Source organism: Mus caroli, chromosome 18 (assembly GCF_900094665.2).
Source record: "Mus caroli chromosome 18, CAROLI_EIJ_v1.1, whole genome shotgun sequence".
NCBI lineage: Eukaryota > Metazoa > Chordata > Mammalia > Rodentia > Muridae > Mus > Mus caroli.
Window position 1 is genome coordinate 32,040,835 of NC_034587.1, and position 24,789 is coordinate 32,065,623.

Here is a 24,789-nt window from a genome sequence, read left to right on the forward strand (position 1 = left end):
GATTAAAGGTGTGTGGCACCATACCTGGCTCATTTTTTATTTTTATTTATTTTTTAAAATATATTTCTTCTAAATGGTCTTTTTTTCTTTTTTTAGATTTATTTTTATTTATCTTATGTGTTGAGTACACTGTAGCTGCCTTCATGCACACCAGAAGAGGGCATCAGATCCCATTACAGATGGTTGTGACCCTCTGTGGTTGCTGGGAATTGAACTCAGGACCTCTGGAAGAGCAGTCAGTGTCCTTAAATGCTGAGCCATCTCTCTAGCCCCCTTGTTCATTTTTTTTCCCCCTTGTTCATTTTAAAAAAACATTTCTTTTGCCTGGTGTAGTGGTGAATTGCTATAAACCCAGGCCTGAGGAGCAAGAATTTCAGGCCAGCCAGTACTGTAGTTCATTGTAGGCCCACAAAAGAAAACTAAATAATAAGGATCTTGCCTTGTAGCTCAGGGTATCCTGGAATTTTCGAAGCCCTTTCCTTAACTTGGCAAGTACTGGATGGATATCAGGTGTGCTCTACCAGGCCGTCTCTGCACTGCTTGTTTCAGCGTTGTGCAGCGAGCCTGTCCCTGTCCCTGTCCCAGCCCCTGCCCCTGCAGTGACCTTCTCACCTTCCTTATCACACCATCACAGCTTCCCTTCTGTGCTTGTGTGGGGTGGGGTGAGTTTGTTCTTGAGACAGTTACACTATGTAGTCTTGGCTGGCCTGGAGCTGACCTGCTTCAGGCTACCTATGTCTGGCTAGGTTTTGCTTTTGTTTTTAAAGTCAGAGCCTTGGCTGGCCTTGGTCTGGTGTTACAGGTGTGTGGTACCACTCCAAGCTAGATATTTGTTTATCAGTGATTCATGTCACACACTCCTCATCTGCCAACTGCCTGCCTTATGCACGTCTATGCTCTGCTAGCTGTTCTGCTGGTTTAGGTTTCCCTTCACAAATAGACCCCAGGTGGGAGATAAGAACCCCTTTCTGTTGTTGATTTTAACAGTGGGGTGTGTGGGTGGGTGGGGGTGGTCTGTAGGCTTTGCTGCTTTAAGGTCTGAGCACACTTAACTAACACCTGTCGCTCCTCAGTTCCCACTGCCTCTGATAGCTCTGTGGCTTAAACCCATCATGCCTTCTGCCAAAGCGTCCTTTACTCTTGTTCCCCAAATGGGTGAAACCTCCCTGGTTGTTTAGTAGTGACAAGTGGGGTGGCCTTTTAGTTTTTCAGGAGCATAAGCTCCCTGTTTTTAGAGACGTAGTAGGTAATGGGGCTCCAGGGGACTGAGTCACTAACCACACTCTCTGGGGACGATTTGAGGCCCATATGCAGGGTTATTCATTTACAGCAGAGGACACACCTGTAGAGACGAGGAGCCTCATCTGCTCTAGAAGAAGGATCTTTGCCTTGTGAAGAATCAGACAAGGAAAATCTGATGTGGCCCAGAGATACTTAGAGACAGCAGCCCTCATTCTGTGGTCTTCTCTTTCCCTAGTGCTTCTGTCTTCCAGTGCTTTATTCTTGTTCCTTTTGAGATAGCCTTGATATGTAGCCCAGGTGAGCCCTGACCAGCCCAGCTTCCTGCTTGTTGGTATTACAGCTACTCCCCTGGATGCCCAGCCTGGGCTTAAAGGTTTCTTTTCTTAATGGCTCTGACACGAGTGGAGTGTGCTTACTTGTGTGTTCTCTCTCTCTCTCTCTCTCTCTCTCTCTCTCTCTTTTGAGACACCATCTTTGTATGTAGACTTGACTGACTGAAACTCTATATACCAGGCTGGCCTAAAAATCCCAGAAATCGCCCTGGCTCTACCCCCAAGTGCTGAGATTAAAGGCATGCCTATCTTTGGTTTGTTGTTGTTTGGGTTTTGGTTTTGGTTTCTCATGGCTTCCCCAAAAGAGTTATTTTAAGTTCAGACTAGATCTCACTGCTAGTAAATTCAGTATCCATATATTGACCTTATGTCTAACAGATTTGGGACTAGGGTGTAGCTCAATTGGTAGTGTGTTTGCCTAGCTTCTTGAAGCCCTGGGCTCCATCCTCCACCCCACAAAGGTGTGGCACACTCACATAACTCCGCCCCAGGGAACTAGAGGCTGGAGGAGCAGCCATTTAAAGTCATTAAAGCTGCAGATTGAGTTGAAGAGCACCCAGGGCTACTTGAGACCCTACCTCAAAAAGGAAAAGAAATCTTACAAATACATAATTTTTTTGCTTTAATTATGCATATTGTTTCAAATTTATGGCATTGTCAGTAGTTTAGTATTAACTTTTAATTTTTACTTTAAAATAACAGCATGCATTATTTGTACAAAATAATGAATTTGTCATGACATTTTCTATGGAAACAGTTGACCTCAATCATATTCACATATATCTCTTTCTTTTCTGAGCTGGGGTGTCTGTGGGTTGGGAAGGAGACCTTTCTGCCCTCTGCCTCAGCCACCTAAATGCGGAGAGATTACAGGCATTTACCAACATGTCTGCCTTGGCAAAGAGAAGTTTTTGTTTTTGTTTTTGTTTTTTTTTGGTTTTTCGGTTTTTCGAGACAGGGTTTCTCTGTGTAGCCCTGGCTGTCCTGGCACTCACTTTGTAGACCAGGCTGGCCTCGAACTCAGAAATCCGCCTGCCTCNTCACTTTGTAGACCAGGCTGGCCTCGAACTCAGAAATCCGCCTGCCTCTGCCTCCCGAGTGCTGGGATTAAAGGCGTGCGCCACCATGCCCGGCAGCAAAGAGAAGTTTTGAGTGTGGACTTCTCTGTGTGTAGAGTACTTAGATCATTGCAGGATGGTATCACTAGACCGTTACATGGTTAGAATTTTTAGATACATTTTTATGTTTTCTTGTTTTATTTAAGATAGTGTCTCAGCCTAAGATGGCCTGGAACTTGTGGGGGTTTTTGTTTTTGTTTGGGTTGTTTTGGTTCTTCCTGGCTTCTCCAAAGGGTCATTTCAAGTTCAATCCAGATCTCACTGCTAGTGAGTTCGGTATCCATATAGTAAGCCTGGGCTTCACAATCCTTCTTTAGTTTCAGGAATGATAGACTTAGAGGGTTACAGGCATGTGCCACGATGCCCAACACTTCTTTTTCAAAGCTACTCCCAATTTATACGTGGCCAGTAAGGAACACAAGGTTGCTTAGGGAATAAGGGCTAATCCTCACGGCAATCCTTTGAGGCCCTTATTGCTCCTATTTATAGGCAAAGGAAATGAGGCGCAAAGAGGCTGAAGTGTAAACGTGGGGGGAGTTGGGGTGCAGTTCCTTAGCTTTGATTTCACAAAATGTTGTACACGTTTGAATTTTACTCAGATTAACACCATTACATCCAACATTTAATATAATTACTATATTACATTTCATATACTGTGTTAGATGGGTATGAAAAGATATCTCTTGAAAATTCAAAGAAACTATAAAGAGAAAATTGTTATTTACTTAAAAGTAGCAGCCTGTAGACTTGCTTCATCACCTACTGTAGCTGTCCACATATCCTGCAGTTTTGTAAAATTGTACATAATCTAGAAGTTTGGAATCTTAGCAATTCATGTTTTGTTTCCTTTACATTCTGACATCATCATATCCTGTCATTCTTTTTTTATATATTTATTTATTTATTTCATTTTATATGAGTACACTGTTGATGTCTGCAGACACCAGTAGAGGGCATCAGATCCCATTATAGATAGTTGTGAGCCACCATATGGTTGCTGGGAATAGAATTCATGACCTCTAGAAGAGCAAGCAGCCAGTGCTCTTAACCACTGAGCCACCTCTCCAGCCCATATCCTGTTATTCTTATCTCTGAATTCTCAAGTATACTTTACATTCATACACTCTTACTGGTGTTTTTCATCTTATTTCTTTGTAAATGGTATTTCCTACAGATCACTCTCTTAAAAGTTTATCTTTTAAGCCTAATCCAAATTTAATTTTTCCTCATAAAAATTGGTTACATAAATAATAAGTGAAATAACACTTATTGAAGAGAAAAAAAATCATGTTTTTTACCCATAAATACTTGTCTCAGCCATAACTAGAGAAACCTCTTTTCAGTGAACTTCTGTGAATGTACAAACTCATGGTGGCACAAGGTGCTGAGAATAAAGGATGATGTTCATCCCTAAAGACGACATTTATACAGTCCCTCTGAGCTTGGAGAGCAGAGTGGGAGGAGGGACAGAAAGAATGTAAGCGCCTCGAAGGCAGGGAGAAGGGTTGTGAAATAACATTGTCTCTGGCAAGACAGAGCAAACCTTTGCAATCATGAATTCATGGACCTGCAGTTACTTGTTCTGGATTTGCACCAGGAGTCAGGTGTAGATGAAAGAGGGGCTTTGGGCTTATAGACCATCCTCTTCATTAACTATTGGCTACTGAAAGGTTTAGGGAGGGGGCACTCGTTGCTCTCAGTTGTATACCCACTGGTGACCCCACCAGGCTCCAGCAGATAGTTCCAGTCCAGAGGTGGCCCTGGTAAATTAAATGGGTCACAAAACAAAAGTCATGAATCTGAAAGACACTGCTGGGGAGGAGTGTGAGGTATGGTTAGGAGATAAGTCTGGGGAGAGGAATCAGGCTATATTATGCACATGGATGAAATAGCAGAGCAAATAAAAAGTCAAATGTGACCCCGCTCTGCTCAGTTTTCCTGCTTGTATCTGCCTGCCCTCAAATCATCTGCAGCTTTCCTTTATCCCCATGTCTGGACAGTTGTCTGTTAGCTCCCATATGTATGTATGTATATATATATATATATATATATATATATATATATGGTTTTATTTATTTTATGTATATGAGTACACTGTAGCTGTCTTCAGACACACCAGAAGAAGGCATTGAATCCCATTATAGATGGTTGTGAACTACTATGTGGTTGCTGGGATTTGAACTCAGGACCTCTGGAAGAGCAGTCGGTGCTCTTAACCACTGAGCCATCTCTCCAGCCCTAGATACCACTTTCTAAAACTCAGATTTATTTATTTAGGTGTTTTCGAGGGTTTCACTGTGTAGTCTGGCTGTTTGTAGTGTGGACTAGCCTTGAATTCACAGAGATCCACCTGCCTCTGCCTCCCAAGTGCTGGGATTAAATGCCACTACCACCTGGCAAAACTTCTCTATATTATTTACTTCACAGTATCTGTTGTATTTTAGTCATCTAATTATAAGGTGCATTGTAATTTCATTTTGATTTTCTGTTTAAACTGAATTTATTTTGCCAGGTAGCATTGTCTTGTGATATCTCCCTTACCTTAAAACTAGAAGAATGATGGTTCTTTGAAACTCTATAACCAAGCGACCTACCCTTAGAATCATCGAGGGACTGTTCGTAGCTGGACGGTAAAAACAAACAGAATTAATAAATAGAAGAATGCATCCACCAATAGACCAAAATAAATATAAAATAAAAATAAAAAAATGTGTAAAGAATAAAACATAAGCAAAAATCCAGTTGAGTGTGCTGGCATTTACGCCTGTAATACTAGCACTCAGTAGGCAGTAGACGTAAGAAGATAATGTTCAAAGCCAGCCTCAAGTAAGTAGTGAGACTCTGTCAAAAACAAAATGCAAATGATACACCAAAGGGTGTGGTTGACTTCATCCGCTGCCAGAGAGCACTGATAACTTGGTAAAGACATCCAAATGTTTGTCAGAAGCAGTCAGGGAACCTAATCTGGCATGGTGGTGCACACCTTTATTTTCAGCTTGCAAGAGCAGGCGCTGGCAGATCTCTTTTTTTTTTTTTTTAAAGATTTATTTATTTATTATATGTAAGTACACTGTAGCTGTCTTCAGACACTCCAGAAGAGGGCGCCAGATCTCGTTACGGATGGTTGTGAGCCACCATGTGGTTGCTGGGATTTGAACTCTGGACCTTCGGAAGAGCACTCGGGTGCTCTTACCCACTGAGCCATCTCACCAGCCCAAAAGTAGCTATTTGGGTTTTTTTTTTTTTTTTTGGCAGATCTNTTAAAGACTGTCCTAGTCTACAGTAGTTCTGTGATAGCCAGGGCTACACTAAAAACCTAAAAAGGGGGCTGGAGGGATGGTTCAGTGGTGAAGAGCCTCTTGTAGACCTGAGTTCAGCTCCTAGCTTCCACATCTTGTGGTTCAGTGTAACTCTTGCTCCAGGGAGTCAGATGTACTTTCTGGCCTCTATATATTATAGGCACCTGCACTCAAGGAACTTGGCACATACACACATGATTTTTACTTTATTTTATGTGCATTGGTGTTTTGCCTGCATGTATGTATATGTGAGGATGTCATATTGCCCTGGAATTGAAGCTACAGACAATTATGAGCTGACATGTGGTTGCTGGAAATTGAATTTAGGACCTCTAAAAAAGCAACCAGTTTTCTTAACCACCGAGCCATCTCCAGCCCCCAAATAAATCTTTTTTAAAAGGAAAAACAAAACAAAACAAAAAGTGAAAGACTGGAGAGATGGCTCAGTGGTTAAGAACACTTACTACTCTTTCAGGGAACCTGGGTTCCTTCTTAGCACCCATATTGGCTCGTTCACTGCTGAGTAGAAGCTCAGGTCCAGGGAATCCAGGCTTCTTCAGGCACCTGCACTCACACACCTATCCTATCCACCCACCTGTACTATCCACCCACCCGCACTCTGCTTTGTGTTTGGTTTTCATTTTTGTTTTTTTCCAGATAGTTTCTGTGTGCAACATCCCTGGCTGTCTTGGAAGTGATCTGTAGATCCAGCTGGACTTTTATTCTAAGAGATCATCCAACCCTGCCTTTAACTGATGGCCTTATACCACTCCCTACTAAGATACCTACTCTTCTCTTTTCTATTTTTTTAAAGCACCTACTTTTTAAAATAACAGCTTCCAATGAGAGAGAGAGAGAGAGAGAGAGAGAGAGAGAGAGAGACCCTGTTTCAAAACATAAAAAGGGAGTGGGGTTGGTTTCTGTAGAGATGGCTCAGTGGTTAAGAGCACTGAGGACCAAGATTCAATTCCCAACAGTCATATTGAGAATCAGCCATTCGTAATGCCAGAACCAGAGGAACTGATGCCCTCTTTGCCCTCTTTAGGCCTCTGGGCATACATGTTGGTGCACAGACATATTCAGGTAAGATACACAAATGGGAACTAAAAATAACTGGGGCAAGCTGAGAGGTGGTAGTGCGCGCCTTTAATCCCCAGATCTGGAAGGCAGAGGCAGACAGATTTCTGAGTTCAAGGTCAACCTGGTCTACAAAGTGAGTTCCAAATCAGCCAAGGCTACACAGAGAAACCCCATCTCAAAAAAATAAAGATAGGGTAGGTAGGTAGGTAGGTAGGTAGGTAGGTAGGTAGGAAGGAAGGAAGGAAGGAAGGAAGGAAGGAAGGAAGGAAGGAAGGAAGGAAGGTAGGTAGGTAGGTAGTAGAAGACACATAAAAATAAAATGTGGAGGAAACAGCTCTGCAGTAGAAAGCATGTACTGCGCTGGGAGTGGATCCGAGCTTGGTCTCCACCACAACTGCCCACAACTCCAGCTCGCCTGTCTTTGGTGCACCACTCACACGTGTATAATTGAAAATGAACTATATCTTAGACTAAAAGAAACACTGTCAGTTAAAGGAGCTGTCTTTGCCAACAGATTGCATTTTTGTCTCCATTCTTCCCCTGTGCCATGCTTTTGCCGTCCTCCTCTAGAACAGTGGATCTTTTGTGGTTTTCTGTGATCTTACCTGCTACAAAGTCTTTTATCAGTGGATGAATGCAGCTGTCTCTGCAGAGCAGTTGGCATGACCTCCCTTATCTTTGAACTCGTAATTGTTGCACAAAACTGTTGTAGTTCCAGGACAGATGCCCTGTCCAGGCTAGCATAGCAGTCTTGGTCTCTTCGCTGGCTTTACATAATTCTAAGCTTCCATTCCTCTGTCACCCACTCTTACACTTGGATATTCTTGGACCTGGCAAGTGAGGAACATTCTCCTCTCCCTCTCCCTGCCCCCTCTCTTGTTGTGTTGTGTTGTGTTTTGTTTTTAGTGATTTCAAGACAGGGCTTTTCTGTGTAATCCTGGCTGTCCTGGAACTCACTCTGGACCAGGCTGCCCACAAAAACAGAGATCCACCTGCCTCTGCCTCCTGAGTGCTGGAATTAAGGGTATGCACCACCACCACCAGGCTACACTCTTACCAGTTATAGTAAAAGTTCTTCTTAGAGACAGCCAAAATCCAAAATGATGATTACAGGACAGACATGAAGTCAAATTACTACTAACAGTGTTAATCAAAACTGAAGCATTTTTAAATTTTGTTTCTTTGTTTGTTTTGAGACATATTTCAGCAAGTCTCCTTTCTAGCTGGGTAGTGTGGAACTTGCTGTGTAGAGCAGGCTGGAACCTAGTCTGGAGATGACACCTGGGTCTGCTAAGATTAACAGCATGCACTCGACTTTGTTAACCTTTTAACATGACATTTATCTGTGTATGGGGTGAGAGAGACGTGCATATATGCCAAAATACCTATTTGGAGGTCAGAGGACAGTTTGCTGGAATCGATTCTCTCCTTGTACCAGGTGTGCCCTTGAGGCTCAAACTCAGGTGCCAGGCTTGGTGCCAGGAATCCTCCACCCACTGAGCCCCTCACCATCCCTTACTGTTGCTGATTTTGAGTTTATACATTCTGATCTAAGGGCACTGAAGCAAGTATAAACTACCATTGATGCTTTGTCTTTGGTTCTTTCATTGCGGGCTTGGGTTTTTGTTGTTTTGTTCTTAGAGGATGAGGTCTCACTGCGAGTATCAAACTGGCCTCCTGCCTCTGCCTCCAAAGCGCACCACCGGGCTCTGGTGGGTTTTTGTTTGGTTGGTTTTGGTTTTGTTTTTTTTAAGGTTCATTTTATTTTTATTTGTATGTTTCCCTTTTTGTATGTATATGTACTACATGTGTGTCTGTGCTTAAAGAAGCCAGGAGAGGGTGCCAGGTCCCTAGAAACTGGAGATGAGCTCCAGGTGCTGAACCCGGCTGGGGTCTCTGTAATGGTTTCCTTCCTTCCTTCTTCCAAGTTTATTTATTTATGTATATGAATACACCATCACTCTGTTCAGACACACCAGAAGAGGGCATCGAATCCCATTACAGATGGTTGTAAGCCACCATGATGTGGATGCTGGGAATTGAACTCTGAGTCTCTGGAAGAGCAGCCAGCTCCTGAGCTGAGCCATCTCCCCAGCCCTGTTAGAGTTTCTTTACCACTTTCCAGCATCCTTCTAGCTCTCATTTTTTTTTTTTTATGATGCCTTTTCCTGCCTAATGAGCATAAAACTGAGTTAGACCCTTGTAGCACATAAAGCCAGGTGTGCCTACAGGTACATATCATCCTAACTGAAGTCAGTGTGGAATACCTGAGACAGTGTATCAAAAAAGGAAATGTTCGGAGGCTGGAGAGATGGCTCGGCTTCAGGAGCACTGACTGCTCTTCTACAGATTCAGAGTTCAATTCCCAGCAACCACATCATGGTGACTCACAATCATCTGTAATGGGGTCTGATGCCCTCTTCTGGTGTGTCTGAAGACATTTACAGTGTACTCACATACATGAAATAAATAAAATCTTTTAAAAAAGGGCGGGGGGAGGGGGGAAGCATTGGAGCAGTCAGGTGGCTCAGCTGATGAGACACACTTACTACCCAGCCTGCCGACCTGAGTTTCGTCTCCTGTGAGCCGCATTCTAGGAGAGAAGTGATTTCTACAAGTTGCTCTCCAGGTATAAACTCTGGCACGGACACACAAAACAAGAAAATGAATGTACTCAAAGTTATAGGGAAATGTCCTATTAGGTAATGACACTGGCCACCAAGCCTGAGTTCTGTCCCTGGAACTCACACAGTGGAAGGCGAGAGTCAGCGCCACAGCTTTAACTCTGACCTCCATATGCATGCCTCCTGTGGCATACACTCCCAATAAGTCTTGTTTCCTTTCCATCTTTTAAGTAAAAGAAAATATTAATAAAATGACCTTAGAAGTAAGTTTATGGCCGGGCGTGGTGGTGCACACCTTTAATCCCAGTACTTGGGAGGCAGAGGCAGGCGGATTTCTGAGTTTGAGGCCAGCCTGGTCTACAAAGTGAGTTCCAGGACAGCCAGGACTACACAGAGAAACCCTGTCTCGNAAAAAAAAAAAGAGAGAGAGAGAGAGAAGTAAGTTTATGGAAATTTTCTTCATCTGAGGCACCTCAGGGAAATTGTTTTTATGTATTGCACAATGTGACATTGGAACTGGCTTTAATACTTTTGCAGATCTTTGTGGAGTTTGATGGCTGTAATTGGAAGCAGCACTCCTGGGTTAAGGTTCACGCTGAAGAAGTGCTTGCACTTCTGCTGGAAGGCTCACTTGTTTGGGCTCCCCGGAAGGACCCCGTCCTTCTACAGGGCACCCGTGTCCCAGTTGCCCAGTGGCCAGCCCTGGTAAGTAGCTTTTCATTTCATCTTTACTTGTTTCTTTTATTGGATAGGCTGCGGACCAGACCTCATGTGCTCCACACTGACTTCCAGATCACTGTGTGATCCGGGGTTCGCTTACAGGTGTGTGCCAGCCTGGTTTATACCATGCTGGTGATTAAACCTACAGTTATATGTATTAGGCAAGCACTTTCTCACTGAGCTGTCTGTCCATCTGCAAAAAGGCTTTATTTGTTTGTTTTTCTATTGTTGTTCTATTTTCTTTGTTTTTCTGGTGTTGGGTATCAAATCCAGGGCCTCCCGGGGCCTTTTTCATACTAGGCAAATGCTCTGCCACTGAGTTATAGCCTGCTACCCAGTGAATGAATCGCTTTGATTGGATAGGAACATTTTGACCTTTTTTTCTTATGTGTTCCCATACATATTTACCTTATAACTACTCATCAGGGATTGTGAAATCTATATGCTATCTCCTTAACAGGCTTTGATTTCTAAAGTTACCAAAGCAAAAATTCAACAGATCTTTTCTTCTTGTGCTCTGAGGAAAGGTTGTTTATTGTTTTGTTTTTCTAGATAGGTTTCTCTATGGCTATCCTGGAACTCACTCTGTAGACCAGATTGGCCCTGAACTCAAGAGGTCCCCCTGCCTCTGTCTCCTAAGTGCAGGGATTAAAGGCGTGCACCATCATACCTGGCTTATTCCAGTGACTGATAAATCTCCCAGAGGCTTCAGGAGCTGTAGAGACAGTCGTAACTTGTGTATTGGGAGATCTTCCTTGCCCATCTCCCAAGTGCTAGGATTACAGACATGGACTAGCGCCTTCACTACAACTCTGCACTGTTACAGTTTATCTCTTGGAAGCCTAGTGTGGTTAGTCAGAGCCCTCGTGATGACGGTGAATTTCTTATTGCGCATGTCCTTGTTAGATGTAAGGGCATTAAAGCCAGGTGTAGTGGCTCAGACCAATAATTTCAGCATTTGGGGCGCTGAGGAAGGAGCATTGCTTCAAGTTCCATACTGACCTGGTCTGTAGTGTGAGATCTGACCCAAAACCAAATAAACCAAATTAGGAAATATTGAGCAAACTGTCATTTGATTTGTTCCTTGTGGTTATTTGAGGAGCAGAGGCTATGTTGAAAATGTTTGCAAGGACTTGTTCTTTAGCTTCTCTGTTCACTGGGATGAGAAGAGAGTAGTGATGGGTGCTTTCTCTGAAGCTAATGATTAATTGAGCTGTTATCTATTTTTATCTCCAAGTTCTAATCAATGTCTTGTCTTTGTGCTTCACAGACTTTCACCCCCCTAGTAGATAAGCTGGGGTTGGGGTCTGTGGTGCCAGTTGAATACCTTGTGGATCGAGAGCTTCGTTTCCTGTCGGATGCTAATGGGATGCATCTGTTCCAGGTACTTGGCACTTGCTCCATCTAGTCTTCGGCTTATGACTTACCTCCTTGCCAACTTCCTTGTTGATTCAAATATGGGAATTTACTCTTTTAGCATTGCTTTGCTTCTTTTCATAAATGACCCTGTGCATTTTGAAGTTTTCTATTTTTAAGAAGTACATCCAGTGACTGGAGCCTCTTTTCTCTTTTGCATATTCTTCTGCACACACTAAAGCCACCCAGGACTTAAAACTACCATGATTCTGAGGGTTTCTTCAGGAAAAAAAAATGGCTCTGGGGTTCAGCAGTTAAGAGTACTTGCTGCTCTTCTGGAGACCTTGAGTTTGGTTCCCATCAGTCTGTCCTCAGGCTTGCTTACACTGCTTGTAGCTCCAGCTGGAGGGGAGCAATGCACTGCTCTGGCCTGGCCTCTGCAGATACCTGCAAATGTTAACATGCATATGCATACACAACAGAAAAGAGGCTCCTTGCTGACGCCTTCTGATAGAGTTCATGTAGCTGGACCCTAGTGGGGAGTAGGAAAGAGTGATATCTGTTCCCACAGCATGAAGTGGATCCAGAGGATCTGATGCCATCTTCTGACTCCTGAGGGCACTGCATGCACATACTTGTAAGGATTATCTGAGAGTTTTAAATTATAAAGGTTTTGCTCTTTCTTCCTTTCTGTCTGTCTGTCTGTCTGCCTTCCTTCCTTCCTTCCTTATCCTTCTTTTCTTTTAGAGTACATTGTTGCTGTCTTCAGACACACCAGAAGAGGGCATCAGATCCCATTACAGATGGTCGTGAGCCACCATGTGGTTGCAGGGAATTGAACTCAGGATCTTTGGAAGAGCAGTCAGTGCTCTTGACTGCTGAGCCATTCCCAGCCCCCAAATTTAGTCTTGCATTGAGAGACCAGTATTTCCTAAACTGTGTTCTATGTTTTATTAATGGTAGTTTCTTTGTTATTCTTTCTCATCAAGAAAAATCCTTACTTTATTCATCCCTATGCTCTGTGTGCGTGTGTTGAAGACCTTTCTAGTGTATGATTTTTCTTATCTAGTTAATTTTATTGCCATTTATTTTAACATCCAGGTGTTTGCTTTTATCTCTACCAGATGGGAACAGATGTTCAAAACCAGATTCTTTTAGAACATGCTGCATTAAGAGAAACAGTTAATGCTTTGATCAGTGACCAAAAGCTACAAGAGATTTTCAGCCGAGGTAAGAACAAGTGGTTTTCTGTCCTTGGATCCAGGTCAGCATTGATAGAGAGGACGAAGCACCACATAGCTTTCAAATGTCTTCCCTGGTCTGTTGTCGTGTAAACTTTGAATTATCTGTAGTTAGCAACAGTTCTAGAATCAGTTGGAAAAAATAGCCTCTTACTCAGACGGGGAACTTTATAAGCTGAATCCTCTATCCAATGGTAGGAAGTCACAGAGTAGAATTTCTAGGGTCCCTGAACTAAGTTCGCCATTTTCCACTTGTTAATAGTGCCAACAGATACAGTCCCCAGCTCTTCTTTCTGCATTTCATAGGACAGAGTTTTGTTGTGTTTTCTTGAGTGTTTATGAAGGAGTTAACCCGTACTAGAAAAATGTTCAGTTTTGTTTAAGATAGAGGTTACTGCCTTTAGAGAAAACTGTATTTGTACTTAACCATATACTTAACAAGAGCTAAAACCTTGGTGATACCAGCAAAGTGTTTGCATAAAGCAATCATTCAAGACCTACTGTGCGTTAACAACAGAAGAAAGGGGGAGGTCTGTGCTAGAACTTGTCAGTGGTAAAGTGTGTCTGTAAAACACAGTCCTGGGTCCCATCATTCAGCATCAATAGAACTTTTCACCCAAAGTATTTAAAACTGAGGTGGCAGGACATTAATGGTCACTTATCATTCCCATGGCCATTTTATCTAATGACACATTCAGCTTAGTGGCCTGCTTTGCTTTGCTTTTCGTTGAAGCTTAGGCAGGCCTTCCAGAGCTTTTTTTTTTTTTTTTTTTTTTTAAGATTGAGAAAAAAAATGGGCTTGGGAGATTCTTTAGAAGTAAAAAATGTATAAAAGTTTAGGAGAACTCGGTTTCCTTTTTGTGCTGAGTATGGAAAACTAGAGTTGCTCTTTTCTGTTCTGCACAGAAAATGTCAAGTTTGTATCTCATGTGGTTATAAAATACAGCTCAGCCCAAAACATTCCGTTGTAATTGGTCTCTCCTTTAGGTCCCTATAGTGTCCAGGGCCACAGAGTCAAGGTCTACCAACCCGAAGGAGAGGACGGATGGCTCTGCGGTGTTGTGAGCCGTCAGGACTCAGTCACCCGTCTTATGGAAGTGTCTATAACTGAGGTGAGGCTCTTACTCTGTAAGAGGTACAGCATTGCCTTACAGAAAATGACATAAAAATGTAACTGCCCACGCCTTTCATCCCAGCACTCGGGAGGCACAGGCAGGCAGATTTCTGAGTTCGAGGCCAGCCTGGTCTACAGAGTGAGTTCCAGGACAGCCAGGGCTACACAGAGAAATCCTGTCTCGGGGAAAAAAAAAAATGTAACTGCCTCAGCATAGAATCCACAGGAAGACTAGATTTTACTTTTGCCTGTTTTCTTCATTGCTGAGCCTGTCATTGTGAGTTAGAGGTAAACATACAAAAACCCCATTGGCTTCATAGCTTTGGGATGATGTCTTTGAAAGTACTTTTGTAAGCCAAGTGTGGCTGTGCATATGTGTGGTCCAGCACTCTGAAAGTGTTAATCCTACCTATGGAGATTAAAAACCATTGCTTGGGCATTCTTTGGTCAAACTATGCAGGCTTTGTTATTTTTTTTTTTTTTTTTTTTGCCATACAAGGCTATCTCTTTAAAGTAGGAGGGTTAAGAAAATAGCAATGAACATAGGAGAAGTTAGGGTTTATATGGCCCCCAAACTGCAAGACTTTGAGATTTCCAAGGATTAGGGAGTTTCTAGAGGAATTTTGGTTATGTAGGACCTTGGCTGAAGATTTCAAAATTACTGCACAGAACATCTTATCATGTATGTTCAAGATTCAAGTCAACTCCGTAGGGTGGAGATATACCAAGTTCCAGAAACAGGTTACAACACAGTCAAGCTGAAATTCTGCAGCACTCAGGCAGGTCCATGAGAAGCTTAGGTGGATGGATCTTAAAGAGAAAAAAAAATTACAGTTACGTATGTGTGTACTCTATGTGCCTGCTGTGCCCTGTGCCCACAAAAGCCAGCAAGAGAGTGGGGTTTCCTTGAACTGACATTCCAGACAGTTGAGATTTACCATGTGGGCAGTGGGTAGGCTGTTCTGAAAGAGAAGTGAAGTCTCTTATCCACAGAGCTGTCCCCACTACAGACATTTTTTTTTTTAATTTCAAGTAATATACATATGTGTAAAGTGTACAACAAAAACTGCCATTTCCCCAGGGAGCTACAACTCCCCCAGTGGGATCATCAATTTGATGTTTTCCATTTCTGCCTAACATTTTCTATGTGTATATCCATGATACATTTTTATTTATATTAGTTGTATAAGTTTTACATTAGTGATTGGTATGATATGGTACATAGGCACAACTCATCTTTTGAACATCATTGTATGTTTGTTGTGCTGTATATGTATGTCAGTATAGATACTTAAAACTTGACTCATCCTTTCAAAATACAGCTATACTCTAAGTGGATATGTCATAATTTAGTCTAGAATTGGGGACTTTTAAATTATGTGCTAATTAAAAGCTATGGGCACAGTTAAACATTCCTTCACAGATGTTATTTATAAGAATGAATAAAGATGACTTGGTGTGGGAAAAAAAGACGGCTCAGCTGTAAAGAGCACTCAGTGCTTGAGTTTGGTGCCTGGCACCTGTGTTGGGTGGCTCATAGCTGTTTGTAGCTCATTCACAAGGGATCCCACATTCTCTTCTGGCCATTTGTACTCATATATACATACCCCCACACAACACATTTGTACACATAATTAAAAATAAGTCTGTTAAAAATAAGAAATTTCTTGGTGTGAAATTGCTAAGTCAAAGAAAATACAATAAATTTGTACTTACATCACATTGTCCCACTCCCAAAGTTTTTATTTTTTCTTTAATAGTTGAGTGCCTCTTTTAATGATTGTTGGCTTAGAGATATAGAAATTTAAAATAAATAATTTTTAAAAACATAAAAAAAAAGAAATTTAAATGAATATTCCTAAGAAGATATACTTAGATCTTAAACTCAGTCAGTTCTTTTAGTTCATTAACTTGACAAATATTAATGTTTGCACTATTGTAGATGTTATTTCCAGTACTATTATTGGAGATGACTCTTCTTAGAAAGTTTTCCATCTTGTAGAGAATTAAAATTAAATAAATACCTATATTGTTAAGGAACATGTATGATATTATATCTTGGTTGTCAAGGTATTAATAGCTTTTTTCCTGTTTTTCATGTGCTCTGCTTTCCTGCTACCATAGACTGGTGAGGTCAAGTCAGTAGATCCCAGACTCACCCACGTGATGCTGATGGACAGCTCGACACCACAGAGTGAGGTACAGTAATAGAGTCAAAGTAGATCCCGGAGCTTGTATTAATTCTATTATGTGGATTTCTTGTGTCTGGGTTTTTATGGATACCCTTAAGCTGCTCAGCTCTGCCATTTTTTTTCCTGTTTACTATATGATTTGCTAGTTAAGAGAGGAGGTGTCTTATGAAAGAGACCTGGTTTGAGCAAACCCTTTTAATTATAGCAGTGTCTCTCAATTGTGTAAGCCATGGTCTCTTTCTTTTTATATTCTCCCAGGATAAGTTTAATAGATAGTTAATACTGGGATAAACAATGCTAATAAGAGGAAATAAAGGAAAAGCTATCTTCCCTACCCCCAATCGGGTCCCATTGAGCTCCCCATTGAATTCCAAGGTAGTCTGAAATTCTATATTTTGTAGTGGAATCAAATCAAACAAATGCCCAGTTCAGTACTGCGCACACAGTGGTTTATTTATAGTTACTATGAACCAGGCCAACTCTTGGTTCCTTCAAAGTTATCGTAAACATACAAAACCATTTTTATGTTGGGACTGGAGAGATGGCTCAGCAGTTAAGAGTGCTGACTGCTCTCCCAGAGGTCCTGAGTTCAATTCCCAGCAACCACATGGTGGCTCACAACCATCTATAATGAGAGCCTGATGCCCTCTTCTGGTGTGTCTGAAGGCAGCTGTAGTGTACTCATATACATAAAGTAAGTAAATCTTTTTTTTTTTTTTTTTTTTTAAAGTTTACTTTAGCCGGGCAGTGGTGGCTCATGCCTTTAATCCCAGCACTTGGGAGGCAGAGGTAGGCGGATTTCTGAGTTCGAGGCCAGCCTGGTCTACAGAGNGGGAGGCAGAGGTAGGCGGATTTCTGAGTTCGAGGCCAGCCTGGTCTACAGAGTGAGTTCCAGGACAGCCAGGGCTACACAGAGAAACCCTGACTCAAAAAACAAAAAACAAAAACAAAAAAAAAAGTTTATTTTAAAAATCTGCTTGAGCTAGCTAGATATGACAGTGAACTCAGATAATCCGAGCACATTGATGCTAAGGCAAGAGTATCAGGACTTCAAGGCCAGCGAGGTCTACTTGAGTCCCTGCCTCAAAAGACAAAACAGCATTTATGGTCCTTAAACTATTAACAGTTGTGTAAATGTTACTTTCTCCATCTCACTGGATAAGTGTGCAGTCCTTATTTTTCAATTGAAACGGGTCTGTGTGTTGTCTGAAACCTACCCTATGTCCATTGGGCTGGCCTCAAACTCCGAGATCGCCTGCTTCTCTCTCTCAAGTGTTGGGCTTAAAGGTGCCACCATGCACCACTGTTGAGTCATTCTTGTTGAAACAAGATCAGAAGGAAAGGAAGGAGCCATGTTTAGTCTAATAGTTGGTTAGTTCTTTGACTGCACGGTTACCTCTTACTGTGTGTGCGTGCCTGCCTGAGGATGCCGTTGTTTTGATGATGTGCTGAGCTTTTTCCCTTTGTTCCTTTCTAGAGCTCATTTGTTTCTTAAGTACTTCGCTGCTACTGTTCTGTTGTAGATGAAACTGGAGTGCGTGCATAGGTCTTACATCCATCTACACTGTCTGCTCACATCTGCTCAGCATAGTAGGACACACATTGGATGTTTAGGGAATGGTAGGAGACTGCTCTGAGCCAGGTCTGCAATTTGGCCAGATGTGTTAGAAACTGGATCTGTGTTATTTAGCTGAAGATTAGTGGCTCTTCTTTGGCTTGTCCTGGTATGACTATATTCTTGACAAACAAAGTGCAATTATTGTTGATATCGTACCAAGTTTTATAATAACCCTTTTTAGACATCCAAGATCAGTCCACTCATATCTGACTGGGATGAGAAAGTGTGTGGATGATTGCATGAACAAGAAAGATTATATCTCAGTGAACATTCATCTGCAAGTAGACTGAAAACTTGCAGAATATTTTTAAATGAGGATGAAATAAAAACAATCTTTGATGAAGTGTTTCCAATTCTTGAATAAAAGATTTGGAAAGCTTTGATAATATCACCAGAAATATGATAGGTACTTAGTCATAATGAGTATGTTATTATTTATTTATACCTGTTACTCATCTCTGTGGAAACTTGGGTAACATTACCAGAAGTGTGGGTCAAATGGAAACAAATCTTGAGCTTTCTTTCTTTTTTGGGGTTTTACAATTGGTGCTGGAGAGATGGCACATAGATTAAGAGCACTGGTTGTTGTTGTGGAGGTCCTGGGCTTAGTTCCCAGTGCGCACTTGCTGGCATATAACCACCTGTAACTCCAGTTCCAGGGATCAGATTCCCCCTTCTGTCCTCCAATGGCATCTGTATGTATGTGGTATACACATACATAAACTTGGGTATACATGCACTATGTATAAAATAAACCGATTTTTTTTTAAAAGAGTTTTACAAGAAAATTAAAGGAGGGAAAAAATGAAGTCAGCAAAAAAAAAAAAAGAAAAATACAGAAATTAGCAAGAAGAAAAAAATTTATATTTTTTGTTTTGTTTGTGTGTTTGTTTGTTTTGTTTTTCGAGATGGTTTCTCTGTGTAGACCTTGCTGTCCTTGTCACTCAGTAGAGCAGGGTGGCCTCCAACTCAGAGATTCTCCTTGCCTTTGAAGAGATTAAAGGCATGTACCACTCCACATGGCTCCAAGAAATTTTTAAATATTTAAAAAGTTGACATACCAAATATAATGATTACAGTATAGATATGGCTCTGTAAGTTGGATTTTTGTTTTTGTTTTTTGTTTTTGTTTTTTTTTCCCCCGAGACAGGGCTTCTCTATATAGCCCTGGCTGTCGTGGAACTCAGTAATCCACGTGCCTCTGCCTCCCGAGTGCTGGGATTAAAGGAGTGCGCTGCCACCACTGCCCGGCACGAGGCTCTGTAAGTATTAAGAGTAGATTTATTAAATATTCGTAAATAGTCATCTCTACAAACGAGTCTATTGCCACCTCAGTACTTTCAGTGTTCCTGAATCAACCTAGAACCTGCTTCTTAGGACCTTCAGATCCGCATCTTCTTAGCTCTGGCTTCTAAAAGCATAAGATGTCGTTGGCAGTATGAAATACTAGTAAGGAGGTTTGTGCTTTGAGCCTGTGTTGATCTGCTATTTCCTTTCTCCTTGACTAATGGTTTGCAGTAAGGTCTGGAAGTCAGCTAAGTCTTAGAATGTCAGTGCACAGCTCAGGCCTCTCAGCTTTGCTTTTCCTTTGCTCATGATTCACACATTTCTAGGAGGTTTTATATTTCAGAACTTGAAATGCAAACTTGTACCAAAAGCAGATAAGATGGAGTACACATGTAATCAATCCCAGCACTAGTGGGCAGAGGCAGGCGCTCGAGTCTGAGGCTAGCCTGAGGTCTCTATAGAGACTGGTAGGCTGTTGGGATGACATAGTGAGACCTCTGTCTCAGAATAAGTATAAATAAATAAATAAATTTTAACTTTTAAAAAAGTACTTCTTTTATGTGTATAGATGTTTTGCCTACATGCATATGTATGCACTTGAGCATGCCTTCATGCCCTTGGATGTGAGGAGAGGGTGTCAGATCCCTTGAAGTGGAATTACAGATGGTTGAGAGCTGCCATGTGGGTTCTGGGAATCAAAAGTAGCCAATGCTCTTCCTTGAGTCTTCTCTCCATCTACCACTACCAATAGCCTGACCCTGGAGAGATGTTTGAAGGGATGCTCTTTCAGATTCCTGGTGTTTCAGAACCAGAACTCGTATTAGGCCGTGTACTAGTCTCTGTACCTCCATCACTAGGGGGATCCTGCTCCCACTTCTGGCCTCTGAAGGTGCCTGCTTGCATACTGCAGACATGTGGCATACACATAAATGGAAATTTAAAAATTACAGGACAAATGCACTCCCAGCCTAGCTCTGACAACTTGTTTTGTAGCAGAAATTCCACAAATTGTTGAAACTCTCAAAAAAAAAAAAATTCCTGTGAAGTGGTGTACCTTCTGTGCAAGGGTTTGCCAAGGCAGGGAAGCGCCAGTCGCTATGGTCTTGAGTGTGGGTATCTACAAAGGAAGCCACTAGCAGACTGGAGCTGTCCAGTGTGTTAGAGCAACATCAGAGCGGTGCCTGCTCTATATGCTTCTAGGATGGGAAAGCATTAATGGCTAATGGTTTTCACAGGATGAAAGATCCCTTACAATAAACCTTTTTTGAATTTTGTTTTGTAGGGGGGTACCATAAAAGCAGTAAAATCTTCCAAAGGAAAGAAGAAGAGAGAGAGCATAGAGGGGAGAGATGGCCGGAGGAGGAAAAGTGCTTCGGACTCTGGGTGTGACCCTGCTACAAAGAAATTAAAAGGAGACAGGGGTGAAGTAGACAGTAATGGGAGTGATGGAGGTGAGGCAAGCCGAGGGCCCTGGAAAGGAGGTAATGCCAGTGGAGAGCCAGGGCTGGAGCAGAGAGCCAAGCAGCCACCGTCTACATTTGTTCCCCAGATTAACCGCAACATTCGCTTTGCCACTTACACCAAAGAAAACGGCAGAACTCTGGTGGTACAGGATGAGCCTGTAGGTGGGGATACGCCTGTCCCTTTCACTCCGTATGCTTCAGCCACAGGTCAGACACCTTTGGCCCCAGAGGTAGGTGGAGCTGAAAACAAAGAGGCAGGAAAAATGCTGGAACAAGTTAGCCAGGGCATGGTGGCTTCAGCAGCTGTAGTCACTACCGCCAGCTCCACCCCAACCACGGTGAGGATCTCAGACACTGGTCTTGCATCAGGGACTGGGCCGGAAAAACAGAAAGGCAGCTGGTCGCAGGCCTCAGGAGAGGTGAGTTGCTTCAGGGCAGACTGGCAGATCTGGGTTAACTCTTCCACTCTCCTCCATTGTTGATGCATTGAAACCGCCCCGCCCCAGGAAGGAAGATTTCTGATACAGACTTACCTTGTTCTCTCTGGGCCAGTCCTGCTTGTTTGGCAAACGTGTATTTTTTAATAACTATCAGCTCTTAAAAGTCGCCTGACAGTTGAGCTAATTAAAAACCAGTAGACTATTCAATTTAATGAGGTGTGAAAAAGATCTGGTGGGACCTTCTTTTTCAACTGTCTGTTTAGTTCATGGTGTAGCTGAGCCTCTAACTGGAGTCTTGGAGGCAGAGTTAATGGAGTTACCGTGCTGAGGCTAGTGAACGCCAGAACAAAGGCTGTGCAAGCCAGAGTTGCGCTCTCACTTCCTTCTCTGAAAGTCTTCCTCATGGGTAGCCCCACCTCCAGTCACTTGGCATGGCTATAGTTTTTTTCTTGCTAATTTTGTTCTTTTAAATAGCAGTACTATAAAATTTAATAGAGTTAGTTGGCAATAGTATCTCGTTTACTATATACTTTTTTTTTTTTTTTTTTTTTTTTTTTTTTTTTTTTTTTTTTTTTTTTTTGCCAAAATAGACTATAAAAATAAATTGACCAAGTTTGGTCACCAAAGTGTTAAGTCATATTTTTCTTTTAAACAGTCTGGTAACGCATGTTAGAATATGAAATCCTTGACCTTTAAAAAAATTATAAAATCTGAGGGCTAGAGAGATGGCTCAGTAGTTAAGAGCACTGGCTCTTCTTCCAGAGGTCCTGAGTTCAATTCCCAGCAACCACATGGTGGCTTATAACTGACTGTAATGTGGTTCTGGGGATCTCTTCCTCTGCAGGCCTATACATGTGGCACACTGACACACATGCAGGCAAAGCACTCATACTCATGGATATAAAGGTAAATAAACCTTTTTTTAAAACAGAGAGAGTTGGAAATGGTGCCATGTTCATGTCCTCTCAGCCAATATGGAAATTGAGCAGAGGGTTCCTTTGAGCCAGGAGTTTATGACAATTTAGCCTGGGAACTTAAGACTTTGTTACAAAATTAAAAGAAACAAAAAATTATATACAGAAAAACTACTGTGTGCTAAGTACTACTGCATATTATATATGAAAACCAGGCATAGAGGTGTATGTATACCCACAGCCAACAGCACTCTGGAGGAGCAGTAAGAGGGCCAGAAAGTTCAAGGTTATTCTCAGCTCCTTAAAGAATTTGAGGCTGGCCTGGGCTACACAAGACCCTGTCTAAAAAGAAAAATCCCTGTTTTCAAGAGGAGCTCACATACAAAATAAAATGGAATTATTTCAGGTATAGGCATAGCAGATAAAAATGACAGTTGGTTGAGGGTATAGCCCAGTGGGAAGCTCTTGACTGTTAGGTATAAATAAAGCCCAGGGTTCAGTCTCTAACCTCAACAAAAACCTACTGCTTATCGATTTCATCTGACTTCTTTCCTTTCCTAGCAAATGCAATTTTTAAATCCTTAGTATTCAGGGATAGGGAGGGAGATGGAATGTCCAGGCAGAAGAGAAGGCCTATAAATATAATGCTGCTTATGGCGTTCCTCTGTTAGGTAGGTAGAGTAAAGGAAAGTGACCAGGTGGCTCTGTGGCTTTCTAGTGCAGATACGTCTTCAGAGTTATGAGTTATTTAGAAGGAACACTGTCAGAAGTAGTATGAGGGTAAGTGGGCTTATAGCACAAGCCAGTTTATGTGCTGCAGAAGTGATGTAGGTAGGAAACACTTCTATTCTTGGAGTAGAAAAGCTGAAGAAATGTAAGTAACGTGGGTTTAATGGGTATTTCTTTCCATGGTTAGAGGGCTGGGGATATCGTTTATTGGTATTATACTTGCCTAATGCGTTCACAGCTCTTATAGGTTCAGTCCCTCGTCACCTTCCCCAAAAGTCAAATGGGTTAGAGGGATTTTTGGATGATCAAGCATCTTATTAATGTTTCTGGAATCAAAGTACAGCCATAAATGTTTCCCTTTCTATGCTTAATCTGAAATAGAGAAATAGCCATCAAGAAACTTCTCCTAAAAAATGAGTTGCAATAGTTTTCATCACTTTCTTATGAAGAAAGAATTTGGAATTTATTTATTTGAGGGAAAATGAAAAAACAGCCAAACGATCACTCGTGTGCTATTAGCTTTAGTAGTGGGGAACAAGCTACTTAGGTAGAGTTCCTTACAGCCCTGCAGATGTCAGCCCCGGGCCAGATGTTGCTAGTAAAACAACAACAGGAGAGCCTCAGTGCTGTGGGCCTGTTCTGTGTCATGCATGGGCTGTGCTGGAGTATCGGTGCTGTGTAGTTAGTGGGAAGAAGCGAACTTGTGCCTTTTAACTGTAAAATGTCTAAAGTAGTCTTGGTAGCAGATGTCACCTGGAGACAGTCCATTTCTATTTTAGGCTTCTGTGCTACTCTGAAAAAAATTTACCACTGTAACTATTAAAATGTTTAGTTCTGTGGTGGTTAGTACATTCACGTGCCAGAATTCTTACTAGCTCCGGAGAGTTCCCCCATACCAAAAGAATAAACCATATTTCAGCTATGAGATAATTTTTCTCTTTAGTATTTTGGAGGTATAGTATCCTCATCGTAATAATGCATGATTTGCAAGCTAGGTGCTAGGATCTAAGTATTACTAAATTAAGCCAACAATAAAAAATAATAAAAAGGGTTCCTGTGAGTACATTTGTTTACAGATATATTAGGTCTAGATGCCTAATGCACAGGAAAGTATCCTGCAGTCATTCACATACAGAAGTTAAGCCTTTTCAAAGTAAAGGAAGAAATATATAAATGTTTCTTTCATTCCAATTTGTTGTGCTAAAAAATTTGTTTGGCAAATATTTCAATGTCCACGTTTCAACTGGGGAGCCTTAATAGAGCCTGATTGTTACAGAGCTCACTAAATAGCCTCATGTCATCTAGGGTTATCGTTAGGTGAAGAGTAAGCACGGATGAAGCATCTGTTCAATTTAAAATTGACATGAGCAGGGCACATAGTGCAGACTGTAAATCCAAGCACTGGCAGGGCAGGCACAGGGGATCTCTGTGAGTTCAAGGTCAGCCAGGGGGCCATGACTCTGTCTCAGAATTAACTGACTAATTAAGTTCACTTGAATATAATGTTAGTTAGGGGATTTATTTTAAAAAAAGATCTACTTTATGAAATTCAATTTTTTTGTTTTGGTTTTTGTTTTTTCCAGACAAGGTTTCTCTGTGTAGCCCTGGCTGTCCTGGAACTCACTCTGTAGACCAGGCTGGCCTTGAACTCAGAAATCCACCTGACTCTGCCTCCCAAGTGCTGGGATTAAAGGCTTGAGCCACCACTGCCCCCTGGCAATTCTTTTCTTTAATGTACAGGGAGTTGTAAGAAAGTGAAGTAACTTTGTACCATGGGCTATTTACAGCAGCTTAACTAAATAAAAGTGTGTAGCTTGTTGGTAGAGTGCTTTGCCTCAAATACACATTACCTCATAAAGTAGGCATGTTGACATGGACCTGTCCTATAACCTCAGCATTTGGGAAGTAGAGGCAGGAACATTTGAAGTTCAAGGTCATTCTGAACTACATAGGAAGTTTGAAACCAGCCTGGGATACATGAGACCTCGTCTCAAAAGACACGGAAAAGCAATGCCTTTCT

The 24,789-nt window shown here is 41.8% G+C and overlaps 1 protein-coding gene across 1 annotated transcript in view; it reads left to right on the forward strand.

The window, feature by feature from the left end:
- Positions 1-24,789, forward strand: part of Kdm3b (lysine demethylase 3B) — a 60,982-nt gene that overhangs the window by 6,498 nt on the left and 29,695 nt on the right. Inside the window, exons 2-7 of the mRNA XM_021150261.1 lie at positions 10,233-10,400; positions 11,686-11,799; positions 12,896-13,001; positions 14,000-14,124; positions 16,251-16,325; positions 20,506-21,105. Of these exons, the coding sequence (XP_021005920.1) occupies positions 10,233-10,400; positions 11,686-11,799; positions 12,896-13,001; positions 14,000-14,124; positions 16,251-16,325; positions 20,506-21,105 (1,188 nt within the window). The remainder of the gene's footprint in view (positions 1-10,232; positions 10,401-11,685; positions 11,800-12,895; positions 13,002-13,999; positions 14,125-16,250; positions 16,326-20,505; positions 21,106-24,789) is intronic.